The sequence below is a fragment of the Spea bombifrons genome, chromosome 11, assembly GCF_027358695.1.
Source record: "Spea bombifrons isolate aSpeBom1 chromosome 11, aSpeBom1.2.pri, whole genome shotgun sequence".
Lineage (NCBI taxonomy): Eukaryota > Metazoa > Chordata > Amphibia > Anura > Pelobatidae > Spea > Spea bombifrons.
In genome coordinates, this window is record NC_071097.1 from 2994057 (window position 1) to 3015233 (window position 21177).

The window sequence follows — 21177 nt, forward strand, 5'->3', positions numbered from 1 at the left end:
CAAGTGTAGCGAACTTCCGGTCTCTCCGCTTGCCGTACTGTTTCCTTACGAAGCTTTCCTTGGAGGCTGTGCGTTCCAGGACTCGTTGCGGGGAACCGCGTTTTGGTCCCGCTACACTGTTGTCATGGAAACCCCGCCGGGTGGTTCCTGCACGTTTATCCGGTGATAAGTAGAACCGGCGGAGGAAGTCTACAGAAGGCCGCAGGGAGTCGCCATAGACCGTCTGCATACAGACTCCGTGCCTCCGACCGGCCTGTCAAACCGAGTGGAGCCTGGGGCCTAGAGTGGTATGTTGTACGGGGACAGACTCAGCATGCCACGGGACTGGCTATTCGGGGTCCTGAAATTTAAGGGGGAATCACGTGACATAAATGCTGCTCAAAAACTACACTGAGCTGATGCTTTATGGAAATGCTAATGAAGTCTGTTCCGCCATAGGCTTTCATTAGTCAGAGAGTCTGATGGGTGATTAAGACCAAGCCACTCTGTCGTTTCCCCACTGATGATATGATAAATTGTTGGGGTGTTTGTTTCAGATAACAGAGCGATACAAATGGCTGATATGTGGCTGTCTGATAATTTTGTGCCATATTTTCACTTTAAATGTGATTTTTATTAATACATGTTTAATTTCCCCGCTTTTCTATATAATTTCTGGCTTCCGGTTGTTCCAGATCCCTCGCCATGAGCGAGTTCCGCATTCACCACGATGTCAACGAGCTCATCAGCTTACTGCGCGTGCACGGGCCGGAGGGGGCCGAGCTGTACATCGATCTCTTGCAGAAGAACCGCACCCCGTACGTCACCACCAGCGTGTCCGCGCATGGTGCGAAAGTAAGAGCTTCACCGCTTCCGTCTGGGGGGGGGGGGCGTTTCCAAGACCAGGGGCTCCAAACCCACCTAGATCCCACCAAGGTCAGGCTGGCTTTGAAGGCAATAGTCCTTCAGCTCATCGATCGTAATGAGAATGAGAAACCAAATCCACATCCATTTGTTCACCCCAAAAATTACCATGGGGGGGTCTTTGATCCGGCCAACTTTTGAAGGCAACAGTCCTTCTGCTCATCGGAGCCCAAAGATGGCGTCTTCGCCCTACGACCTTACCTGACCGCGACATGAAGGGGTGGAATTTTTCTTTTCGTGGATCTACAGTTTGTTTAATGATCCTCTCTTTATCCCCCCCGAAGGTTAAAATTGCGGAGTTTTCCAAGACCCCCGAAGATTTCCTTAAGAAATACGAAGAGTTAAAATCGAAGAACACCCGAAATCTGGACCCTCTGGTTTACTTACTCTCCAAGCTAACAGAAGACAAGGAGGTAACGGTGCTCTCTATATACCGTGATATAACCCCCGCCCCCCCCCCGGCGCTGTATATACAGTGATATAACCCCCCCCGGCGCTGTATATACAGTGATATAACCCCCCCCGGCGCTGTATATACAGTGATATAACCCCCCCCGCACTGTATATACAGTGATATAACCCCCCCTGGCGCTGTATATACAGTGATATAACCCCCCCGGCGCTGTATATACAGTGATATAACCCCCCCGCCCCGGCTCTGTATATACAGTGATATAACCCAACAACCCCCCCCCCCGGCTCTGTATATATAGTAATATAACCCCCCTCTGCCCCCCCACCCGACTCTGTATATACAGTGATATAAACCCACCCCCCCCCCAGCACTGTGTATATGGTGATATAGCACCCCCCCTCTCTGAAACTCAATGAACGGCTTTTTTTTAATACACACTTTACGATTCATTCGCTGGTTGGAATCCGCCGAACGCGCCGAACCTGATGCATTCTGGGCCGTACATTAGAGTTCAGGACGTCGTGGGGTTAAGCCTGTAACCGTTTAGATGTCCTCCCCTTTACGTTTCACCCCCCCCCTCCAGACGTTGCAGTATCTGCAGCAGAACGCCAAGGACAGGGCTGACTCCGGCGGCGTCTCTGCCGGCAGCGTCCCCGTTCCACCCACCGCCTCCAAGATCTCCATGCAGGAGCTGGAGGAGCTCCGCAAGCAGCTCGGCAACGTAACCACGTCGGCGACCGGCGGCCCGCAGGTGAGGTTCTCTGGCGTGGCCGCGTCTCGATTTCTGATCCAGGGGGGCGGGGGGAATGACTTTTGAAACCTTAACGCTCCTTTCACGTCCCACCAGCCCGTGGAGGTTCTGCGCAAGGTTCTTCGGGACAAGCTGCACAAGAAGACCCCCGGACAGCACGTTCCGGTGTTTCCTTCCTGGGTTTACGAGAGGCCGGCGCTTATTGGGGATTTCTCGTCCGCCTCGGGCCCCGGCACGGATGTCACGGTGTCCATAGGTACGCGTCAGTATATACTCACACTCTCTCTCAATGTCTCCAATTGACCTCTTCTGCGCCCCCCCGCCTCCTCTTCTGCGCCCCCCCCGCCTCCTCTTCTGCGCCCCCCCGCCTCCTCTTCTGCCCCCCCCCGCAGTCCTTCTTGAGTGGCGCGCTGGGCTGACGTGTCTTGTATGCGCAGGAACTCTTCCCTTACCTGCTCAAGAAGCCTCCGTGGTGGAGGATCTGCTGTACGTGCTCGTTGGGGTCGACGGACGCTATATCGCCGCGCAGCCCCTCGTAGGAAGACAAAGCCGCTCCTTCCAGGTGGATCCGAACCTGGATATGTCGATAAAGGAGCTGGTCAACCGGATCCTGCCGGTGGCCTCCTGCTATTCCACTGTTACCAGGTACGTAGACACCCGTTATTATTTATTCAAGCGAGACATGGACCTCGGGGGTTGTCTTCTTCCCACCCAACCTGTTGTCCCCAAACCTTGGTCTACATCCGCCATACTCTTCTGCTTATTGCCCCCCCCGCACGTAACCCGAGGTCACTTTGCTCCCCGACAGATTTATCGAAGAGAAGTCCTCCTTCGAGTACGGCCAGGTGAACCACGCCCTGGCCGCCGCCATGAGGACCCTGGTGAAAGAGTACATGATCCTCATCACCCAGCTGGAGCATCTCCAGCGGCAGGGGCTGTTGTCCCTTCAGAAGCTCTGGTTCTACATTCAGCCCACGCTCAGGACCATGGAGGTCCTTGCGTCCCTCGGTGAGTGAGTTTGGTCAAATCCAAATCTGTCGTCGTCGTCATCATCGCGTATCTACATGGCGGAGGTCCCTTCATCGCGCAGGACTAATGCCTGCTTTTATGTGCGGTGCTTTCCTCGTAGACCTTCGTTGGTATGACGGACCATGCCTGGTTTGGACTGTAGAATGTGATGTCACCCATGTTTTGGTTGTGCTCTAGTTTTTAATTGGCTCGCTCGTTTAGTGCTTCCCTCCTGTGATGTAATGTGGAGTTAGGGCAATTAGACCATGGTGGGTCTGCCACCTTTTGCCACAGGTCATGGCTTCCAGGGGTGGGGGAGGGGATAGTTCCTTACATAGAAACAAAGTATCTCAATGACAGAACGGTTGGAATACATGCGCCGAGACGTATCATTTTATTGTAAGTCCCTGTGTAGTTTACACGTTATCCGCTCGCCGGCGGAGGTGGCAGCGGTTTTCCCACGGATGATGGTCATGCTTTTGGTGAGTAATTCTTGGGCTCTCTCTGTCGTGTTGTTTCCAGCCACCTCGCTGGATAAAGGCGAGTGCCTCGGCGGGGCCACGCTCAGCCTGCTGCACGACCGGACCTTCGGCTACACCGGGGACAGCCAGGCTCAGGAGTTGTGTCTCTACCTGACCAAGGCGGCCAGCACTCCCTACTTTGAGATCCTGGAGAGATGGATCTACCGGGGAATCATCAACGACCCTTACAGGTAAAAAAAAAAAAAAAAAAAATAGTGAATTCCTATTGGTCGGAAGGCCTAGTAGGATGGACCAATGAGCAGATCCAGAGTACAGGAAGTGCAATTCCAACTTCCTGTTTTGGCTGGTAGAAGGTGCGATCTTAATCGTGGCTAACTGGAGGATCTCCATGAATTAAGCGTTGCCTTTCTGGTAGTCACATGACGGGGGGGCAACATTTTGGGGGTAATGTAGGAAAAAAACTTGATTTTTGGAGAGAGGAGGGGGTGGGATAGAAACCTTTTAATGCCCAAAATGCAGGAGGGTAGTGTTACTTTACTGAGAGGGTGGTAGATAAGTGGAACAGCCTCCCAGCCGAAGTGGCAGAGACTTAATACAGTCGGGAGATCTCAAATCCTTGTTTTTTGGGGGTCTTTTTTTCTTTCTTTTTAGCGAGTTTATGGTGGAGGAGCACGAGCTGAAGAAGGAGAAGATCCAAGAAGACTACAACGACAAATACTGGGATAAGCGGTACACCATCGTGCAGCAGCAGATCCCGTCCTTCCTGCAGAAGGTGGCCGACAAGATCCTCAGCACAGGTGGGCCGATGTCACGTTGCCGACGGACGACTGTCAATAAAAGACAGCTTTTTTTAAAATGTATTTAAATAAAACACTTACCTGTCTTAACACTAAGACTCCCCCGACCTTCTGGCGGCGTGCGGGATTGCACAAGGGGAGTGTGACATCATCGGCTGATGTCACTAGCGCACTTGGTTTGTGGCCTGGCTGGGAGCATGAGCTCCGACCGGCCCTGGGAGCCTGCGTCGATGTCCGCCCGGCAGGGGCCACATTTTAGGCCTGGACACGGCATTTCCCGCGAGGTGACATGCTCTCCCCGGCGGCGAGCTGGATTATGACATCACACCCCAGAGTCTGCGCTGATCCATTTCTGAATGTTGACATCCAGGTAAATATCTGAACGTCGTCCGAGAGTGTGGCCGAGACGTCACCTGCCCGGACGCCAAGGAGATCATCTACACCTTGAAGGAGAGGGCGTACGTGGAGCAGATCGAGAAGGCCTACAGCTATGCCAGCAAGGTGCTGCTGGACTTCCTGATGGAGGAGAAGGAACTGGTAGCTCGTCTCAGGTATGTCGTCGGTCACTTTTTCCTCCCCGTTAAAAAGTTATCTCTCCTCTGGTGATGGTGGCGGTCGATTTGTGTCAGGCGAGTGAGAGCGGAGAAAGGAGAGAACTTCACTACTGAAGCTGATGAGATAGTTCTAGCTCTGCCACCCTTAGCCATGGATCTTGGCTTCCCTCAAGGACCTTCTCCGCAATGGCCGCCCCTCCGCTGTCCTCCTCGCCTGTTGTCCTCCTTGCCTGTTGTCCTCTTCGCCTGTTGTCCTCCAATAAAACGCGTTGTCCATTTCAGGTCCATAAAGCATTACTTCCTGATGGACCAGGGAGACTTCTTCGTCCACTTCATGGATCTGACGGAGGAGGAGCTGAAGAAAACCGTGGAGGACATTATCCCGACGCGTTTGGAGGCCTTGCTGGAGCTGGCCCTGAGGATGAGCACGGCCAACACCGACCCCTTTAAGGACGATCTAAAGGTACGGACGTTTTTAGGATGTGGGTGAAACTCCCCACCCCGCCCCTGCGGATCTTTGGCTGTCCAGGCCGTCGTAACGCAGTTCTCCCATGTCCGCAGGTCGAGCTGATGCCTCACGACCTCATCACCCAGCTCCTCCGCGTGCTCGCCATCGAAACGCATCAGGAGAAGGCCCTGATTAACGCGGACCCCACCGAGATTGCGCTGAGCGGCCTGGAGGCCTTCTCCTTCGATTACATCGTCAAGTGGCCCCTCTCGCTGATTATAAACCGGTATGGGGGGGGTCAGGGGGACACGATCTGGTTATCCGGATCTCGAGATGGGATGAAGGATTTTGTCCCCCCTCTTTCCAGACAAAATTAGGATTTTCCTAGGTTTTTTATTTATTTATTAGGTTTTTTTTGGCTGGACGTGATGGACTTGCTATGTAACTACTGGAGTTCTGCTTTCATATTATGTATTTTGTGATCGTTGCTTTAAATCATCAAATTTCCTATTTATTTTTCCTGCCAACTTATTATCCATACCCAGAAATGTGATATATTATAAAATATATATAAAGTATGAAAAGATATACATTAAATGTGATAATAATTTAAAATATATAATTAATAAATAATAAAATATATTATATATATATATCTTTTTCATGGCTTTTTCCTCTGGCAGAAAGGCTCTGACACGCTATCAGATGCTCTTCCGGCACATGTTCTACTGCAAACACGTGGAGAGACTCCTGTGTAACGTGTGGATCGGCAACAAGGCTGCCAAGCGGTTTGCGCTTCACTCGGCAAAGTGGTAAATACTCATTGGTTTGCATTTAAATCCAACTAACCGTGTGTGTGTGTGTATGTGTGTGTATGTATGTATATATATATATATATATATATGTGTATGTATATATATATATATATATATATATATATATATATATATATATATATATATGTATATATGTATGTATGTATGTGTGTGTATAGATATATATATATATATATATATATATATATATATATATATATATATATATATAGATATATATATACTCTACCTTAAAAGGTTTCGGGTCACTGAGCTGTTTTCATGGAAAACGAGGACATTTCTGGCTGTAATATAATTAAAAAATGGGTTTTTAACCATCAATTAGCCTTTTAAACTTGGATCAGCGAACGCAACGTGCCACAGGAGTGATGGGAGTGATAAAAGGCCGTTGGAACACGGGAGTGATGGGAGTGATAAAAGGCCGTTGGAACACAGGAGTGATGGGAGTGATAAAGGGCCATTGGAACACAGGAGTGATGGGAGTGATAAAGGGCCATTGGAACACAGGAGTGATGGGAGTGATAAAGGGCCATTGGAACACAGGAGTAATGGGAGTGATAAAAGGCCATTGGCACACAGGAGTGATGGGAGTGATAAAGGGCCATTGGAGCACAGGAGTGATGGGAGTGATAAAGGGCCATTGGAACACAGGAGTGATGGGAGTGATAAAGGGCCGTTGGAACACAGGAGTGATGGGAGTGATAAAGGGCCACTGGGACACAGGAGTGATGGGAGTGATAAAGGGCCACTGGGACACAGGAGTGATGGGAGTGAGAAAGGGCCATTGGGACACAGGAGTGATGGGAGTGATAAAGGGCCACTGGAACACAGGAATGATGGGAGTGATAAAGGGCCACTTGGACACAGGAGTGATGGGAGTGATAAAGGGCCACTGGGACACAGGAGTGATGGGAGTGATAAAGGGCCACTGGGACACAGGAGTGATGGGAGTGATAAAGGGCCATTGGGACACAGGAGTGATAGGAGTGATAAAGGGCCACACACAACTATTAATAACCTGTTTGCATGATTGTGGTTTTGTTATAGTTCATAGGTTTTATTATTTATTTATAGACAACTATGTAAAGTTACAAAAGCTTTTTGAACCTCAAATGTGTCTCTTTTGAATGACATCATAATATTTCATCACACCGAGCCCTCTGAGGTCCCAAACCCTTATGCAACTTTACATCATCTTGTCCGTTAACCTTCTCAATACGATACAGCTGCCCTCCTGATTAACCTCTCTGGTTTATTGCTCACACTCTTAGTGATTTACGTCTATGGTGGGCGCTTGGTCCGGTGAAGACCCTCCTCTAAGTTTTCTTTCTCGCGGCACCTCTAGGTTTGCGGGGGCTTTTACCCTTCGCCAAAGAATGCTGAATTTTGTACAGAACATACAGTACTACATGATGTTCGAGGTGATGGAACCGACGTGGCACATCATGGAGAAAAACCTTAAACTGGTGAGTCGTGTAGCACCCCGGGACTCCTGATCACTGTACGATGTGGAGGTCAACCTGAGTCGGGCACCATGGGTAAATGTATGGGATACTCTGATCAGGACACTCGACATTCAACTCAAGTTGCCTGAAGAACCCAAATTTAGTAATGGGCAAGAACGGTGGACAGCCAGAACGTCCAATCATGGTCGCCAAGACGTGTTGGGATGTCCCAGAACGCCCGTACCTGTGGACGAGCTGGGCTAAATGGCTGCATGGGGAGTCGGAAAGCCTTATCAGTGGAGCTTCCAGCAGCAGTTATTGAACTGGGAACCAGTGGCATTATGGGTTAGGGTTGGGAGGCAGGAGCTGCTGATGGGTTCTGGAGATCAAGGCTGGAATAAAACTCCCTTTATCTACAGACCTGGAGGTCGCCATTGTTGTCAGTCATGTGATGTTTTGGGGGTCTTTTTATGCCCCAAACTGCACACCGAGGTCGTTCTTTATGCTAATGAAGTCCTCTGTAGTCAGAGGGTCCATCTAGGTGACTGAGACATTCTATTGTTCACCACAAGATCGTATGATAAGAACTGGCACGCCTACAGCTGGTAGTCCTCTGACTAGTCATCACAGACTATAGTTTAAGCGACTCTAAAGAAAACCACTAGTGGCCCTTCGATAGAACGTGCAGTAAAAAATATTCTACCCACAGGCGTCCAATATCGATGACGTCCTAAACCATCACACCAACTTCCTTGACAACTGTCTGAAGGATTGCATGCTCACCAACCCGGAGCTGTTGAAGATCTTCTCCAAGCTCATGTCCGTCTGCGTCATGTTCACAAACTGCTTGCAGGTGAGCGGGGCATCTGATATGATACCGGCGATGCGCGGCACGCCATCGACGGCGTCTGTCTCCCGGTTAATGCGTCTGTCTCCCTGTCACAGAGGTTCACGAAAAGCATGCAAGTGGAGACGGAGATGGAGAGGCTGACGTTGGAACACGGCACGATGATGGGGCCTCCTACGCACAGCGAGAGAAGCGACGAGGACGTGAAGAAGAAGCTCACCTCTAAGGTAGGAGAAGGCTTGGCGGGAGTTGAAGAGTTGGCGGAATCAACCGCCCCCCCCTTTAGTTTTTTTTAGCTTCTTTGATAGAATCAAAAGTCAATTTTCATTTTGTGTTAGAATTTTCAGAGAACGAGGTGCATCTTCTGTAGCGGTAGGACTGACGGGAAATGGCGTTTTGCAAGATGCCGTCTTCCGATCTATGTTAAAACCGGGCTTCCCCTGCAGAAGCAGTGAGTGGCCGCCATTTACCGTATCAGGCAATGCCCTTTCCCCGCTGAGGAAGGAGTAACTTCTAATGTACAAGCTGCTTTCTCTTAATTTTAGGAGCTCTGGCAAAATATTGCGTTTTATTATTTATATTTGTATGTTGGCGTTTAACCATCCTTGGAATCAAGCCATAGGTGACCCAGGACGTAATAGTACGACCTATGGTTTGTGAAGCGGTGGGGACCTTTCCACCTGGTACACGGGAGATCAGACTGTCGTTAGACAGCCTGGGGTTCTCACCTGTCAGGAGGAACTAGCTTCCTCCTGACCAATCCGGTGTAACGAGCGCCGGTTACACCAGAATAACAGAAAATAACCAAACTCTGCCAGCTGCGTCAGTGGACAGTAGAAGTTCCCAGAGGGTCTCTCCAGGCGCTGCTGAGACCTCTGATGAGTTCCCTGCAGGCTGATCTCAGGTACTGCGATCAGCAGACCTCTGCTTACTGATCACAAAAAAGTGGTATTGAGAAAAAGCACTAAACATGGAAAAGGAGAACCATGGTTAAGCAAAAATGTCCCCGTAAAATTGCGGGGGTTTAAGGACACGACGACTACTAACGGCACCCGCTTCTTTCTTGCAGTATCTGGCGGAACACGTCGACGCGTTTCAGTCTTCATCCGGCTTCGAAGCCACCATCAACAACTTTGACAGCAACTTCTCCACCCACCTGCTCGATCTGCTGGACAAGCTGAGCATGTACAGCACCAACGACTGCGAGCACAGCATGATTAACATCATATACCGGTGAGCCTGCGCCGTATCACATACACCTCATCGATGGTCCATCTGGGGGTCCTTCGCGGCCCCCGCTTCCAGGATTGATGGACGGTAACTATTTGGTTCACAGACCCCATCGGAGTCTTGTTTAGACTTAGTTTTTTTTTTCTGCCCAGGTTGGACTTCAATGGGTTTTACACCGAGAGGTTGAAGCAGCTGTCGGCCGAGAGAAGCCAGAAAGCCCCCCCCACGGTCGGACCTCCGCGGCAGCCGGTGCCCGTTCAGTGACCTCCTCCTGCGTCCGAAGACAGCCGTTCTTCTTCTCCTAAGATTCGCGTCTTATGTAAATAGAGCATTCGAAAGATGCCACCCAAGACAGAGGCGTCTGTTTGAAAACATTCAAGTCCCGGGGTGCTGCTAAGCCCCTCCCCTTCGCTTAGAGCGGCCGAGCCTCATTGGCCAGCAGCATAGCTTGCCGACAGAACGGACAGCTCGATGCCCTAGCCCCAAGCGTAAGACGCCGTGGGAGCCAAAGAGAACCCAACGCAGGGGGTGAGAACGGAGAACAACCGGATCCACTAAAGGGTTAATAGTTCTTCTGAGCTGCTTATTTTACCAAACCCCGCCCCTCCCCCGAGGATCGTAACTATTCCCGTATCGCGCTGACTCGTGCGACCCCTTTGGCCCCCAAACCCTCTACGTATTGTATTGTTTGCTTTCTATAATATATCCTAAAATATATATATTGGTTTTTTGTCGTTTTTCGTGTCCTGCTCACAAAACCGCTTAGATTTACCTTTCTCAACCCAGGCCCCCCGGCCCCCGCGGTCAGTGTATGAAACAGAGCAGCAGGATAGCCTCCATAGTATAAATGATTTAGTAGTTATAGCCCTGCTTGATATGTTCTGTACCCTTTCCGAGAATCTCCGGGGGGGGGTTCCATGTCGTTCCTCGTAGCAAACGGGGGGGGGGATTGTTGAAGGATAGGGGAGCCATGTTTCTTGACTCGGTGGGGTCCTGGGGGGGGGGTCAGACTACTACCAGGGCAGAGTTCTACGGACCCTGAAGCGGATCCGAATACTTCCCGGCGGCCTTTGGACAGGTTTTTAGCTTTCTAGGAACCAGGGGCTGAATGTGGACATGCGGAGAGAGGTCTTCCAGGTCGTGCGTTTCCTCCATGGGGGGTTCTTTGAAGCCCGGGGTCACGGAGGTTTGGAGGTAGGGCTCTCCTGCCTCGATGGCGTGTTACCTGTATGTATTCCATTGCTGTTTTTACCTTTTCCCTGCTAGGTCTGAGGGTCTTACCAACTAAATAGCGAGCGGCTACCAGACATACCGGTCACCTTCTGCTCTTCTCTTTTTTTCATATATATATAATTTTGATCTTATTTATTTTGACCTAAATGGGAACGATCTCTCCTTTATCGTTAAGCTGCCGACCGCCGTTCGTTGGTCCAGGTAGCCTTTGTGAGGAGGAGAGGAGGAGAAGTGAGAGAACGTCCCAGAACCTGATAAAGTAAAACTTAACTTGAAATAAATAGGACCAAGACGAGGAAATCATTTTACATGCAACCTATTTATTGAGCAGACATCCCCGCCGGTGACATTAATCTGTCGGAGCTTCCAGTCGTCGAGCCCGACGCGGTCACTCTGAATCTCCATCGCCGGCTCCGTCTTCCTCGTCCCCGGCCTCGCCGTTGGCGCCCATCAGTTTCTTCAGAGGGATTTTGTCTCTGTGTTTGTAGAACAAGTTCTTTAAGAAGCAGACGCAGAGGCAGAGGCACACGAGAAGTACGGCCGCGCCGATCGTCACCCATTTGGCCAGGTTCTTGACGTCGATCTTGGGAGAGGACGTCTTCCCGGCGCTCGCTGACCGCGCCGTCTCTCCTGGTTCCTCGGGGCGGCCTTTACGCCGATCGAGAGGGAGGCGCATGGCGGCGACTTCAGACACCACCAGCAAGCAAAGCAAAAGCATCTTCAGCGAAGACATGTTTCTCCTCCAACGCATCAAATCCAAGTGCTGCTCTGGCCTTCTCCTCTGCAGTCACAAGCTCAGCCTTTGTGATGTCACTGTGATGATGTCACCATGGCTGCACTGAGCCACAGCCGGCACCTGCTCAGCTGAACTCAAATAAACAAAATGCAGAGTTTTTTATAATATAATTTAGTTTTGGTTTTTCTTTGAATCGAACCAATAGATAAAAAAATCTACTTTCCATATCTTTTATCCTTCCTGAGAGGAAATAAAATAAAAGTCGCGCCTTCCCCGTTCTGATGTTGGTGAATCGTTGATATCGGATAAAATCCTTCATTTCCATTAAATAAATAGACCTTTTAAGACACGGAGCGCCTGAAGAAGGTGGCCCCCGGAGGGGACAGATGGGGGCCGTTACCCTGGGTCTGGCCTAGGGCAGCGCCAAATCTTAACGCGTCGCGCAGATGTCCACCGGCCGGCCCTGCTGGACACCAGGGAGTCTGGGGGTGCATTGGTAAGTCAGGGGGGTCACTTCTTGAAAGCAGAGTGGCATTTCAGGGGGGGCAGCGTGACACTTTTAAGGGGGCATAAAACATATCTGGGGGGGCAGGTGGGCATTTCTAGGGGCCATAAAGCATATCTGGGGGCAGCGTGACACTTCAGGGGGCCATAAAGCATATCTGGGGGGGCATAAAGCATATCAGGGGTTATAAAGCATATCTGGGGGGGCATATCTGTAAGTAAGGTGCATTATGAATTAAGGGGGGGCTTAAAATGGCTATTGGTTTCCTGTCTGTATATAACATACGCTGATAAACTGTATAATAGACACCAATAATGTTACAATACATGATATTCCTGTGTATTAGATAAAATACTGTTTTACCGCTCCACTAATGTGCATTTTTTCTTTAAAAATATTTTTTTCTTTAAAAAAGCACCAAACGTTAAGGGTGCGGCCTATAATCGAGCCAATGCAGTTATATATATGTATTTATTATATATATATGTATTTATTATATATGTATTTATGATATATATGTGTATTTATTTATTATATATGCCGGTATATGTATTTATTATATATATATGTATTTATTATATATGTATTTATTACGTCGGTTATTTCCGTTGGCTTTCACAGTTGGGGATATTTGTAGCGTCACAATAGTTTAAGAGGGAAGCCGGCGCATTTAACCCTAACCTGGCTGCTTCTCATAACGGAAGTTTAATAGACCCTGACAGACCTGCTCCGGAGTAGAGAAGGCGGCTGCTGGTCATCCCCTAAGCTTCAGGAACGTTCCTCCACGGTCGGAGTAGGAGACCCTACGGTGCCACCACGTATGAGATATATGGTTGGCTTATGGGTTCCACGATGCCGACCACAAATCACATTCATGGTCGGGATAATGACCTCTACCATTTCTGCTGGAAGGCTGTTCCACTTATCTTCTCTGAAACTGTCTCTCCCCTTCGCTTAGAAAGGCCGAGCCTCATTGGCCAGCGGCATAGCTTGCTGACGGAACGGACAGCTCGATGCTGGGTCCGCCGAGCCCCAAGCGTAAGACGCCGTGGGAGCCAAAGAGAACCCAACGCAGGGGGTGAGAACGGAGAACAACCGGATCCACTAAAGGGTTAATAGTTCTTCTGAGCTGCTTATTTTACCAAACCCCGTCCCTCCCCCGAGGATCGTTACTATTCCCGCATCGCGCTGACTCGTGCGACCCCTTTGGCCCCCAAACCCTCTACGTATTGTATTGTTTGCTTTCTATAATATATCCTAAAATATATATATGTTGTTTTTTTTGTCGTTTTTCGTGTCCTACTCGCAAAACCGCTTAGATTTACCTTTCTCAACCCAGGCCCCCCGGCCCCCGCGGTCAGTGTCTTCACCGCATTAAAAGGTGTATAGAGTATCTTTAAGAAACAGAGCAGCAGGATAGCCTCCATAGTATAAATGATTTAGTAGTTATAGCCCTGCTTGATATGTTCTGTACCCTTTCCGAGTATCTCCGGGGGGTTTCCATGTCGTTCCTCGTAGCAAACAGGGGAGGGGGGGATTGTTGAAGGATAGGGGAGCCATGTTTCTTGACTCGGTGGGGTCCTGGGGGGGTCAGACTACTACCAGGGCAGAGTTCTACGGACCCTGAAGCGGATCCGAATACTTCCCGGCGGCCTTTGGACAGGTTTTTAGCTTTCTAGGAACCAGGGGCTGAATGTGGACATGCGGAGAGAGGTCTTCCAGGTCGTGCGTTTCCTCCATGGGGGGGTTCTTTGAAGGCTCGGGGTCACGGAGGTTTGGAGGTAGGGCTCTCCTGCCTCGATGGCGCGTTACCTGTATGTATTCCATTGCTGTTTTTACCTTTTCCCTGCTAGGTCTGAGGGTCTTACCAACTAAATAGCGAGCGGCTACCAGACATACCGGTAACCTTCTGCTCTTCTCTCTTTTTCATATATATATAATTTTGATCTTATTTATTTTGACCTAAATGGGAACGATCTCTCCTTTATCGTTAAGCTGCCGACCGCCGTTCGTTGGTCCAGGTAGCCTTTGTGAGGAGGAGAGGAGGAGAAGTGAGAGAACGTCCCAGAACCTGATAAAGTAAAACTTAACCTAAAATAAATAGGACCAAGACGAGGAAATAATCTTACATGCAACCTATTTATTAAACAGACATCCCCGCCGGTGACATTAATCTGTCGGAGCTTCCAGTCGTCGAGCCCGACGCGGTCACTCTGAATCTCCATCGCCGGCTCCGTCTTCCTCGTCCCCGGCCTCGCCGTTGGCGCCCATCAGTTTCTTCAGAGGGATTTTGTCTCTGTATTTGTAGAACAAGTTCTTTAAGAAGCAGACGCAGAGGCAGAGGCACACGAGAAGTACGGCCGCGCCGATCGTCACCCATTTGGCCAGGTTCTTGACGTCGATCTTGGGAGAGGACGTCTTCCCGGCGCTCGCTGACCGCGCCATCTCTCCTGGTTCCTCGGGGCGGCCTTTACGCCGATCGAGAGGGAGGCGCATGGCGGCGACTTCAGACACCACCAGCAAGCAAAGCAAAAGCATCTTCAGCGAAGACATGTTTCTCCTCCAACGCATCAAATCCAAGTGCTGCTCTGGCCTTCTCCTCTGCAGTCACAAGCTCAGCCTTTGTGATGTCACTGTGGTGATGTCACCATGCCTGCACTAAGCCACAGCCGGCACCTGCTCAGCTGAGCTCAAATAAACAAAATGCAGTTATTTTTATTTACAATGTAGTTTAGTTTGGGGTTTTCTTTGAATCGAAAAGAGGAAAAAATCTACTTTCCATATCTTTTATCCTTCCTGAGAGGAAATAAAATAAAAGTCGCGCCTTCCCCGTTCTGATGTTTGGGAATCGTTGATATCGGATAAAATCCTTTATTTCCATAAAACAAATAGACCTTTTGAGACACGGCGCGCCTGAAAAAGGTGGCCCCCGGAGGGGACAGATGTACATGGCCAACTCATGTGCCCCCTTGAGCCGCCATCTTACTAGCCACTGCAATGTGACCGGGGCGTTCTTTATTCTGAACGGCAGAGCCTGTGTAAAGTCATGAAGGCCGGCCCGCTTGACCACAGACGGAGTCTATAGATACCACTGGTCTGTGACTAAGCCCGGTGTGTGGGAAACGCGTGCGACGCTGATCGCCTTGTGCGTCTGTGAAGACGAATAAAGCTTGACATTTTGTATTGGGCGGTTCTGCTGGGAGTACTGGTGGATTTTTTCTGCCTGGCTGAGGTCCGAGTTGCTCCGGCCAGCCGGTCTATTAGCCCATCAGGTAGGGACCTTCAAACAGCACACAGATGAGGAGGAAGAGAGAGAGAGGAAAAAAATAGCTCCTCCTCAGTACCAAAAAATAATAATAATAAAAATAATAAAAAATAACAGAAAAAAATGAACTATAAATTAAATAAATTATTAATTAACAGTGGGGGGGAAAAAATAATATATAGAATACAATAAATTATTTAAATAAAATAAAAACATGATTGGGAACAGTGACAAAAACATAATAAATATAATAAAATAATATAAAAAAAAAATAATTAAAAATAATATAGATATATTTTAAATAAATCACTATCCCCAAATGCCTTAAGTCATTAGTATCTGACGGGGTTCATGAATTATGGAAAACGGGGGCAATCAAACAAATGGTAAAAATGAGCAAAACATAATTAATATTTTGGTCCTTTGGTTATAAAAGAAGCCGCAAGACTGAAGGGGTTAAATGACATATTACCACCCTGATGAAGGGTTTTAAGAGAGATTTTAAACATATTCATTCTAGAACAGTGGCATCAGGGGAGGGGAAAAAAGGGGGACTGGTCACACTAAACAGGGGCACTTGGGAGGTATGAGTCTCGTAGTTTCTCCCGCCGAGAACCACAGAGTTTCTCATCACGCACCCTGACCGGGTAGAGAGTCAGCCTCTATCGCAACAACTCGCTTGTATAACTCACTATGCCCGGCAGCGTCGGGATCACGTGACCCAAAGAGTCACATGACCTATGTGCCGCGCTCACACCAACGGGACCTGTTAATGAGAGCGCTTTGTTGTGACGTCGCGTACAGCCGCCCTCATCGCGCGGAGGCTCACGGGAGATGTAGTTTCTACCCCCATCAGTTCATGCCAGCTGCTTTGTCGGTAAGGTGGCGCCGTTTTGGTTTAGAGCCAACAGCCAGGGGCCCCAATGAAGCTTTAGGAGCCGGGGGTCACATTAGTTGCGGGGCAGGACTTTATCTGTGTCCCCTTCACAGATTTTACCCCTCGGCTGGGCATCCCTGACACCCCGGGGTTACCCCTTAGTCTGCAGGGTAACTGCGGAGAGGAGGTGGGGTGGAGAGGGCATTGGGGAGGTCCTGTCGGACAGGGGTGATGGAGGGGTGTTTCTGGGGTGAACATAACATTTAAGGACACTTTGATGACGTCACTTCACAGTTTGGGGGGGGGGTTGTTGACATGCCCTGCAGGGTGGGGGGGCACATGGGCTATCTGTTGCCCTGCAGTAAGACTAGATGAGATGATGGAGAGAACATCAAATGCCCCAGACCCTCCTCAGGAATAGTTCTTTAGCGTTTAGATTTGTTCGGGGTCCCTTAATTGTCATGTGATACAAAAGAAAAAGAACAAAAAACTTTATTTAAAGTTTCTGTGTTGTTTTTATTTAATTAAAACTTAAGAGCGGGTGGGGGGGGCAAACAGCCCGCAGGCAGCAAAGCTTATTGATGAGTGCAATTAAGTGGAACAGCACCTTTAACCCTTTACGTGGGGATGGGGGGTCAGAACACAACTCCTTAGCCCCCCCTCGCGCCTAAAAGCCCCACCCCATACACGTAGGTGACAGTACGTGACGTATCGCAGGTCAGAGGTCCGTAGGAAAGGGTTAAAGCAAAAAAATATAGCTAGAAAATACGGTGTTGGTTTTTTTTTTCTTGCCCCAATGGTGTGCCTGCGTTTGGGGGCCACAACGCCAATCACCCTCATAACCCTGGCTAAAGGGTTGAAGCGGTAGCCCCCCGACGATCAGCCAATGTTTTATTTTAAATAAAGCTAGACTTTTTCTTTTTTAATTTTATATATATATATATATATATATTATACATTAAGAGCACTGATCCGCGTGTGTTAGTAGGGATCTGTCCCCCCACCCCGCATGCTGACCATCTTATCTTACAAGAGATAAAGCAGCCTTTTTTACTTCAACAGACACATCAGGTGTTTTTTTTTCCCTCCCCAGACAGAACCTTGGTGTATATATAGACATAAACTAAAGTAAATATATACCGTATATATATATATATATATATATATATATATATTTATTTTATTATTACTAATATATATTATTGATATTATATATGATTTATGATATTTATTTTATTTTATATTATTTATATATATATTATTATATATAAAATTTTGGGGCAACATTAATGCCACTTTCCCCCGGAGGATTTTTGTATCCCATAAATGTTCCATCTTGTGTGTTGCAGGTGATCCGTGTTCCTGAGAACGTCTGCGGTTAGTCCTCGAATGTCTAAATGCTGCGACTCCAGGAAATAGCGGCCGCAGAATTCATTTGAAAGCCAATCTCGTCTGATCATGTGATGATGGACAACCGCCGTAATGAGACGTCCGAGAGAATCCTGGATCTCACGCTTGAAATGATCTACGTGCTGACCGGACAGGTGAGTAACCGCGCGAGACTCTCCCGATGATGGAGAAACTTGATTTGGGCAAAAAGTTCAGTCTTAATGAAATTTGCCAATTTCTTCAATTCGTATGAATGTCCAAAAACGGAGAGAACTACCTTTCCTTCTCCGACGACCGCTTCCGTAGCCCTGTCTCCTTCTCCGACGACCGCTTCCGTAGCCCTGTCTCCTTCTCCGACGACCGCTTCCGTAGCCCTGTCTCCTTCTCCGACGACCGCTTCCGTAGCCCTGTCTCCCTCTCCGACGGCCGCTTCCGTAGCCCTGTCTCCCTCTCCGACGGCCGCTTCCATAGCCCTGTCTACCTTCTCCGACGGCCGCTTCCATAGCCCTGTCTACCTTCTCCGACGACCGCTTCCGTAGCCCTGTCTCCCTCTCCGACGGCCGCTTCCGTAGCCCTGTCTCCCTCTCCGACGACCGCTTCCCTAGCCCTGTCTACCTTCTCCGACTACCGCTTCCGTAGCCCTGTCTACCTTCTCCGACGACCGCTTCCGTAGCCCTGTCTACCTTCTCCGACGACCGCTTCCGTAGCCCTGTCTCCTTCTCCGACGACCGCTTCCGTAGCCCTGTCTCCTTCTCCGACGACCGCTTCTGTAGCCCTGTTTCCTTCTCCGACGACCGCTTCCGTAGCCCTGTCTCCTTCTCCGACGACCGCTTCCGTAGCCCTGTCTCCTTCTCCGACGACCGCTTCCATAGCCCTGTCTCCCACTCCGACGACCGCTTCCGTAGCCCTGTCTCCTTCTCCGACGACCGCTTCCGTAGCCCAGCCCTGTCTCCTTCTCCGATGACCGCTTCCGTAGCCCTATATCCTTCTCCGACGACTGCTTCCGTAACCCTGTCTCCTTCTCCGACGACCGCTTCCGTAGCCCTGTCTCCTTCTCCGACGACCGCTTCCGTAGCCCTGTCTCCTTCTCCGACGACCGCTTGGGGGGCTTCATGTGTGATGTTACATCTTTACCGTATCGTTGTGTAGGATTATATTCTCATAAAGAAGCCGTGCAAATGTGCGACACACGGCCGGGCTCCTCATCTGTCAAAGGGATCCTCCAGGAACCAGAACTCCTCTCAGTCGCTGACACCCAAGGAGAACGGCGAGAAAAAGATCCTGGAACTGACCGGCAAGATCATCCAGCTGCTGACCGGACAGGTGAGGGCTGCTGGGGACGGGGCTTCTTACAGTAAAAGCCAGAGGGCCTCGTTGGCTGATGACCGTGTCGCTGTCCGTGTCAGGTTTCTCTGCAGTGTGACGATTTGGCCGTCTATTTCTCCGTGGAGGAGTGGGATTACGTAGAAGAACACAAGGAACTTTATAAGGGCGTGATTGTGGACTCTCGCCAGCCCCAACACTCGCTGGGTAAGAAGCGCTGGCCTTAACCAGTCCTTGGTCTTCTCAGAATCCATATGCCTATCCCATGCGTGGTCCAATTCCCTCACTGTATTAGCTCCAGAGCTAATACTCTAGATGAGATCTAACCGGATTATTATTAATCTAGAGATCTACTCCCTGATCTATTATTTGAGTCACCAAGTAGATCAAAAAGTAGATCCTTTCCTTTAACATGGTTGCCATTCATTTTCCCAACTACTGACCGGCCTGTAGTGGTCGGAGTTTTCCCCGCTACCCTTTTTTTGGTGAAGTGGTACTAAAATTGGCAATCTTCCAATCTCCTGGAACTACTGCTGTCGGTAATCACGATGATCCAAAGCACAGGAGGTTCTGATAACTGCTCCATCCTATACAAACATGAAGGTGTTTTGCCAAGATACTGAATTTCGGTAACTGATGTTCTCGGTAAAGCGCTCTGCTTTTGACGCGTTTCTCTTTCTTTCTCTTTGTTTTCTAGGAGATGCGGAGCGGCGTCCTCGCGAATGGCGTCCTATCCCTGTGTTTTCATCGGATTGTATAAATCCGGGTCAAAGTGACCTCAAAAAACTTCCGACGGTGAATAATCCGCAGAAGAGGCCGATTAGCCCCGTAGGAGATGAGCAAGACTGTTCAGCGTCGCGTAACGTAGGAAATCCCACTGACGTTCCTCAACCTCCCAGAGACGTACGTGGAGAGCTCGGCCCTCCCCGCGCTCAAAAGCAGTCGGCCCCCCGCACTGCAGACGTTTATACCCCAGCGATAGAACGTCCGCCCGGCCCCCACGAGCCTAAACCAGTCCTAGAGGAAAGAGTAACGCTCCCAGGTGTTTCCTCACCTGAAGGACGTTCCCGGGCAGAAGATATCGCTCTACGCATCACGGACGTGAAATCCTTAAGCCAGGAACGCGACGTGAATACACCTTCAGCCCACGCGCGGATAGAGGAGACGACCTTCCATAATGAAACGGCCGGGGGGAAGGAGAGGACTACGCTGGAAAAGATGGAGGCGAGGAGTGGGCCTGACTCGGAATTGAGAAACCCAGGTAGAGAGAAACGGTACTCGTGTTCCCAGTGCGGGAATTGTTTCACCGAACGCTTCCATCTCGCCGAGCACCAAAAGAGCCACGCGGCGGATAAACCGTTCTCTTGTTGCGAGTGTCCGGAGCGTTTTACCGACAAGCCAAGTCTCTTCAGGCACCAGTTGGCCCACACGGAGGAGAAAGATTACACGTGCCCGGAGTGCGACAGAACCTTCCTCTACGAGTCGAGGTTCGTTAGGCACCAGAAGGTCCACCTGAAAGCGAAGCCATTCTTGTCCTCCGCCGCCGCCGAACCGTTCCCGTGTTCCGAGTGCGAGCAAAGCTTCTCCGACAAGCCGAGGCTTTTCAGGCACCAGTTCATTCACCTGCACAACTCGCAGAAGGCTTTCCCGTGCCCGGAGTGCGGGAAGATCTTCCCTTCCGAGGCGCGCTTGACCACCCACCAGAGAGCTCACGTGAAGAAGAGGAAGACCCCGTTCGTGTGCGGCGAATGCGGCAAAAGCTTTCAGCAGAGGGCGTTCCTCCTACACCACCAGTGGACTCACACGGGCGTGAAAGCGTTCGCCTGCGAGTGCGGCAAGCGCTACACCTCGCAGTCGGCCCTCTGCAGCCACCAGCGGGTCCACACAGGGGAGAAGCCCTACGTGTGCTCAGAATGCGGGAAGCGCTTCCATAAGAGGTCCATACTCAACTCGCACATGGCGGTCCACACGGGAGTGAGACCTTACTCGTGCTCGGAATGCGGGGTCTCTTATTACAACAAAAAAACTCTAACTAAGCATCAGTTGACCCATCAAAAAGAGAAGTCGGACGCCCTCCAGAATTAATTACGCAAAACGCTACTGATTACGCAATTTCTATACGTTTGTCCATCA

At 49.8% G+C, this 21177-nt stretch overlaps 2 protein-coding genes across 2 annotated transcripts; both read left to right on the plus strand.

Moving 5' to 3' along the window:
- Nucleotides 1–58: 58 nt before the first annotated feature.
- On the plus strand, nt 59–10429 carry TUBGCP2 (tubulin gamma complex associated protein 2). The gene is made up of 18 exons (XM_053450621.1): nt 59–287; nt 675–834; nt 1188–1316; nt 1902–2069; nt 2166–2325; nt 2507–2714; nt 2878–3077; nt 3600–3789; nt 4211–4356; nt 4727–4907; nt 5193–5373; nt 5472–5644; nt 6042–6170; nt 7540–7660; nt 8349–8492; nt 8585–8713; nt 9556–9719; nt 9869–10429. The coding sequence occupies exons 2-18, from the start codon at nt 685–687 to the stop codon at nt 9978–9980; spliced, it is 2685 nt and encodes an 894-aa protein (XP_053306596.1). The 5' UTR covers nt 59–287; nt 675–684; the 3' UTR covers nt 9981–10429.
- Nucleotides 10430–17759: 7330 nt separating this feature from the next.
- Nucleotides 17760–21177, plus strand: LOC128469294 (oocyte zinc finger protein XlCOF7.1-like). The gene is made up of 5 exons (XM_053451113.1): nt 17760–17876; nt 18871–19044; nt 19128–19251; nt 19742–20172; nt 20206–21177. The coding sequence occupies exons 1-5, from the start codon at nt 17796–17798 to the stop codon at nt 21127–21129; spliced, it is 1734 nt and encodes a 577-aa protein (XP_053307088.1). The 5' UTR covers nt 17760–17795; the 3' UTR covers nt 21130–21177.

Excerpts from the sequence above, each read along its gene's own strand:
- TUBGCP2 (XM_053450621.1), top strand. The coding sequence starts at position 685 with ATGAGCGAGTTCCGCATTCACCACGATGTCAACGAGCTCATCAGCTTA. Across the intron at positions 2,326-2,506 it reads GGATGTCACGGTGTCCATAG|GAACTCTTCCCTTACCTGCT; the intron begins GTACGCGTCAGT and ends TTGTATGCGCAG. Across the intron at positions 5,374-5,471 it reads CCTTTAAGGACGATCTAAAG|GTCGAGCTGATGCCTCACGA; the intron begins GTACGGACGTTT and ends CCATGTCCGCAG.
- LOC128469294 (XM_053451113.1), top strand. The coding sequence starts at position 17,796 with ATGATGGACAACCGCCGTAATGAGACGTCCGAGAGAATCCTGGATCTC. Across the intron at positions 19,045-19,127 it reads TCCAGCTGCTGACCGGACAG|GTTTCTCTGCAGTGTGACGA; the intron begins GTGAGGGCTGCT and ends TGTCCGTGTCAG. Across the intron at positions 19,252-19,741 it reads CCAGCCCCAACACTCGCTGG|GAGATGCGGAGCGGCGTCCT; the intron begins GTAAGAAGCGCT and ends TTTGTTTTCTAG.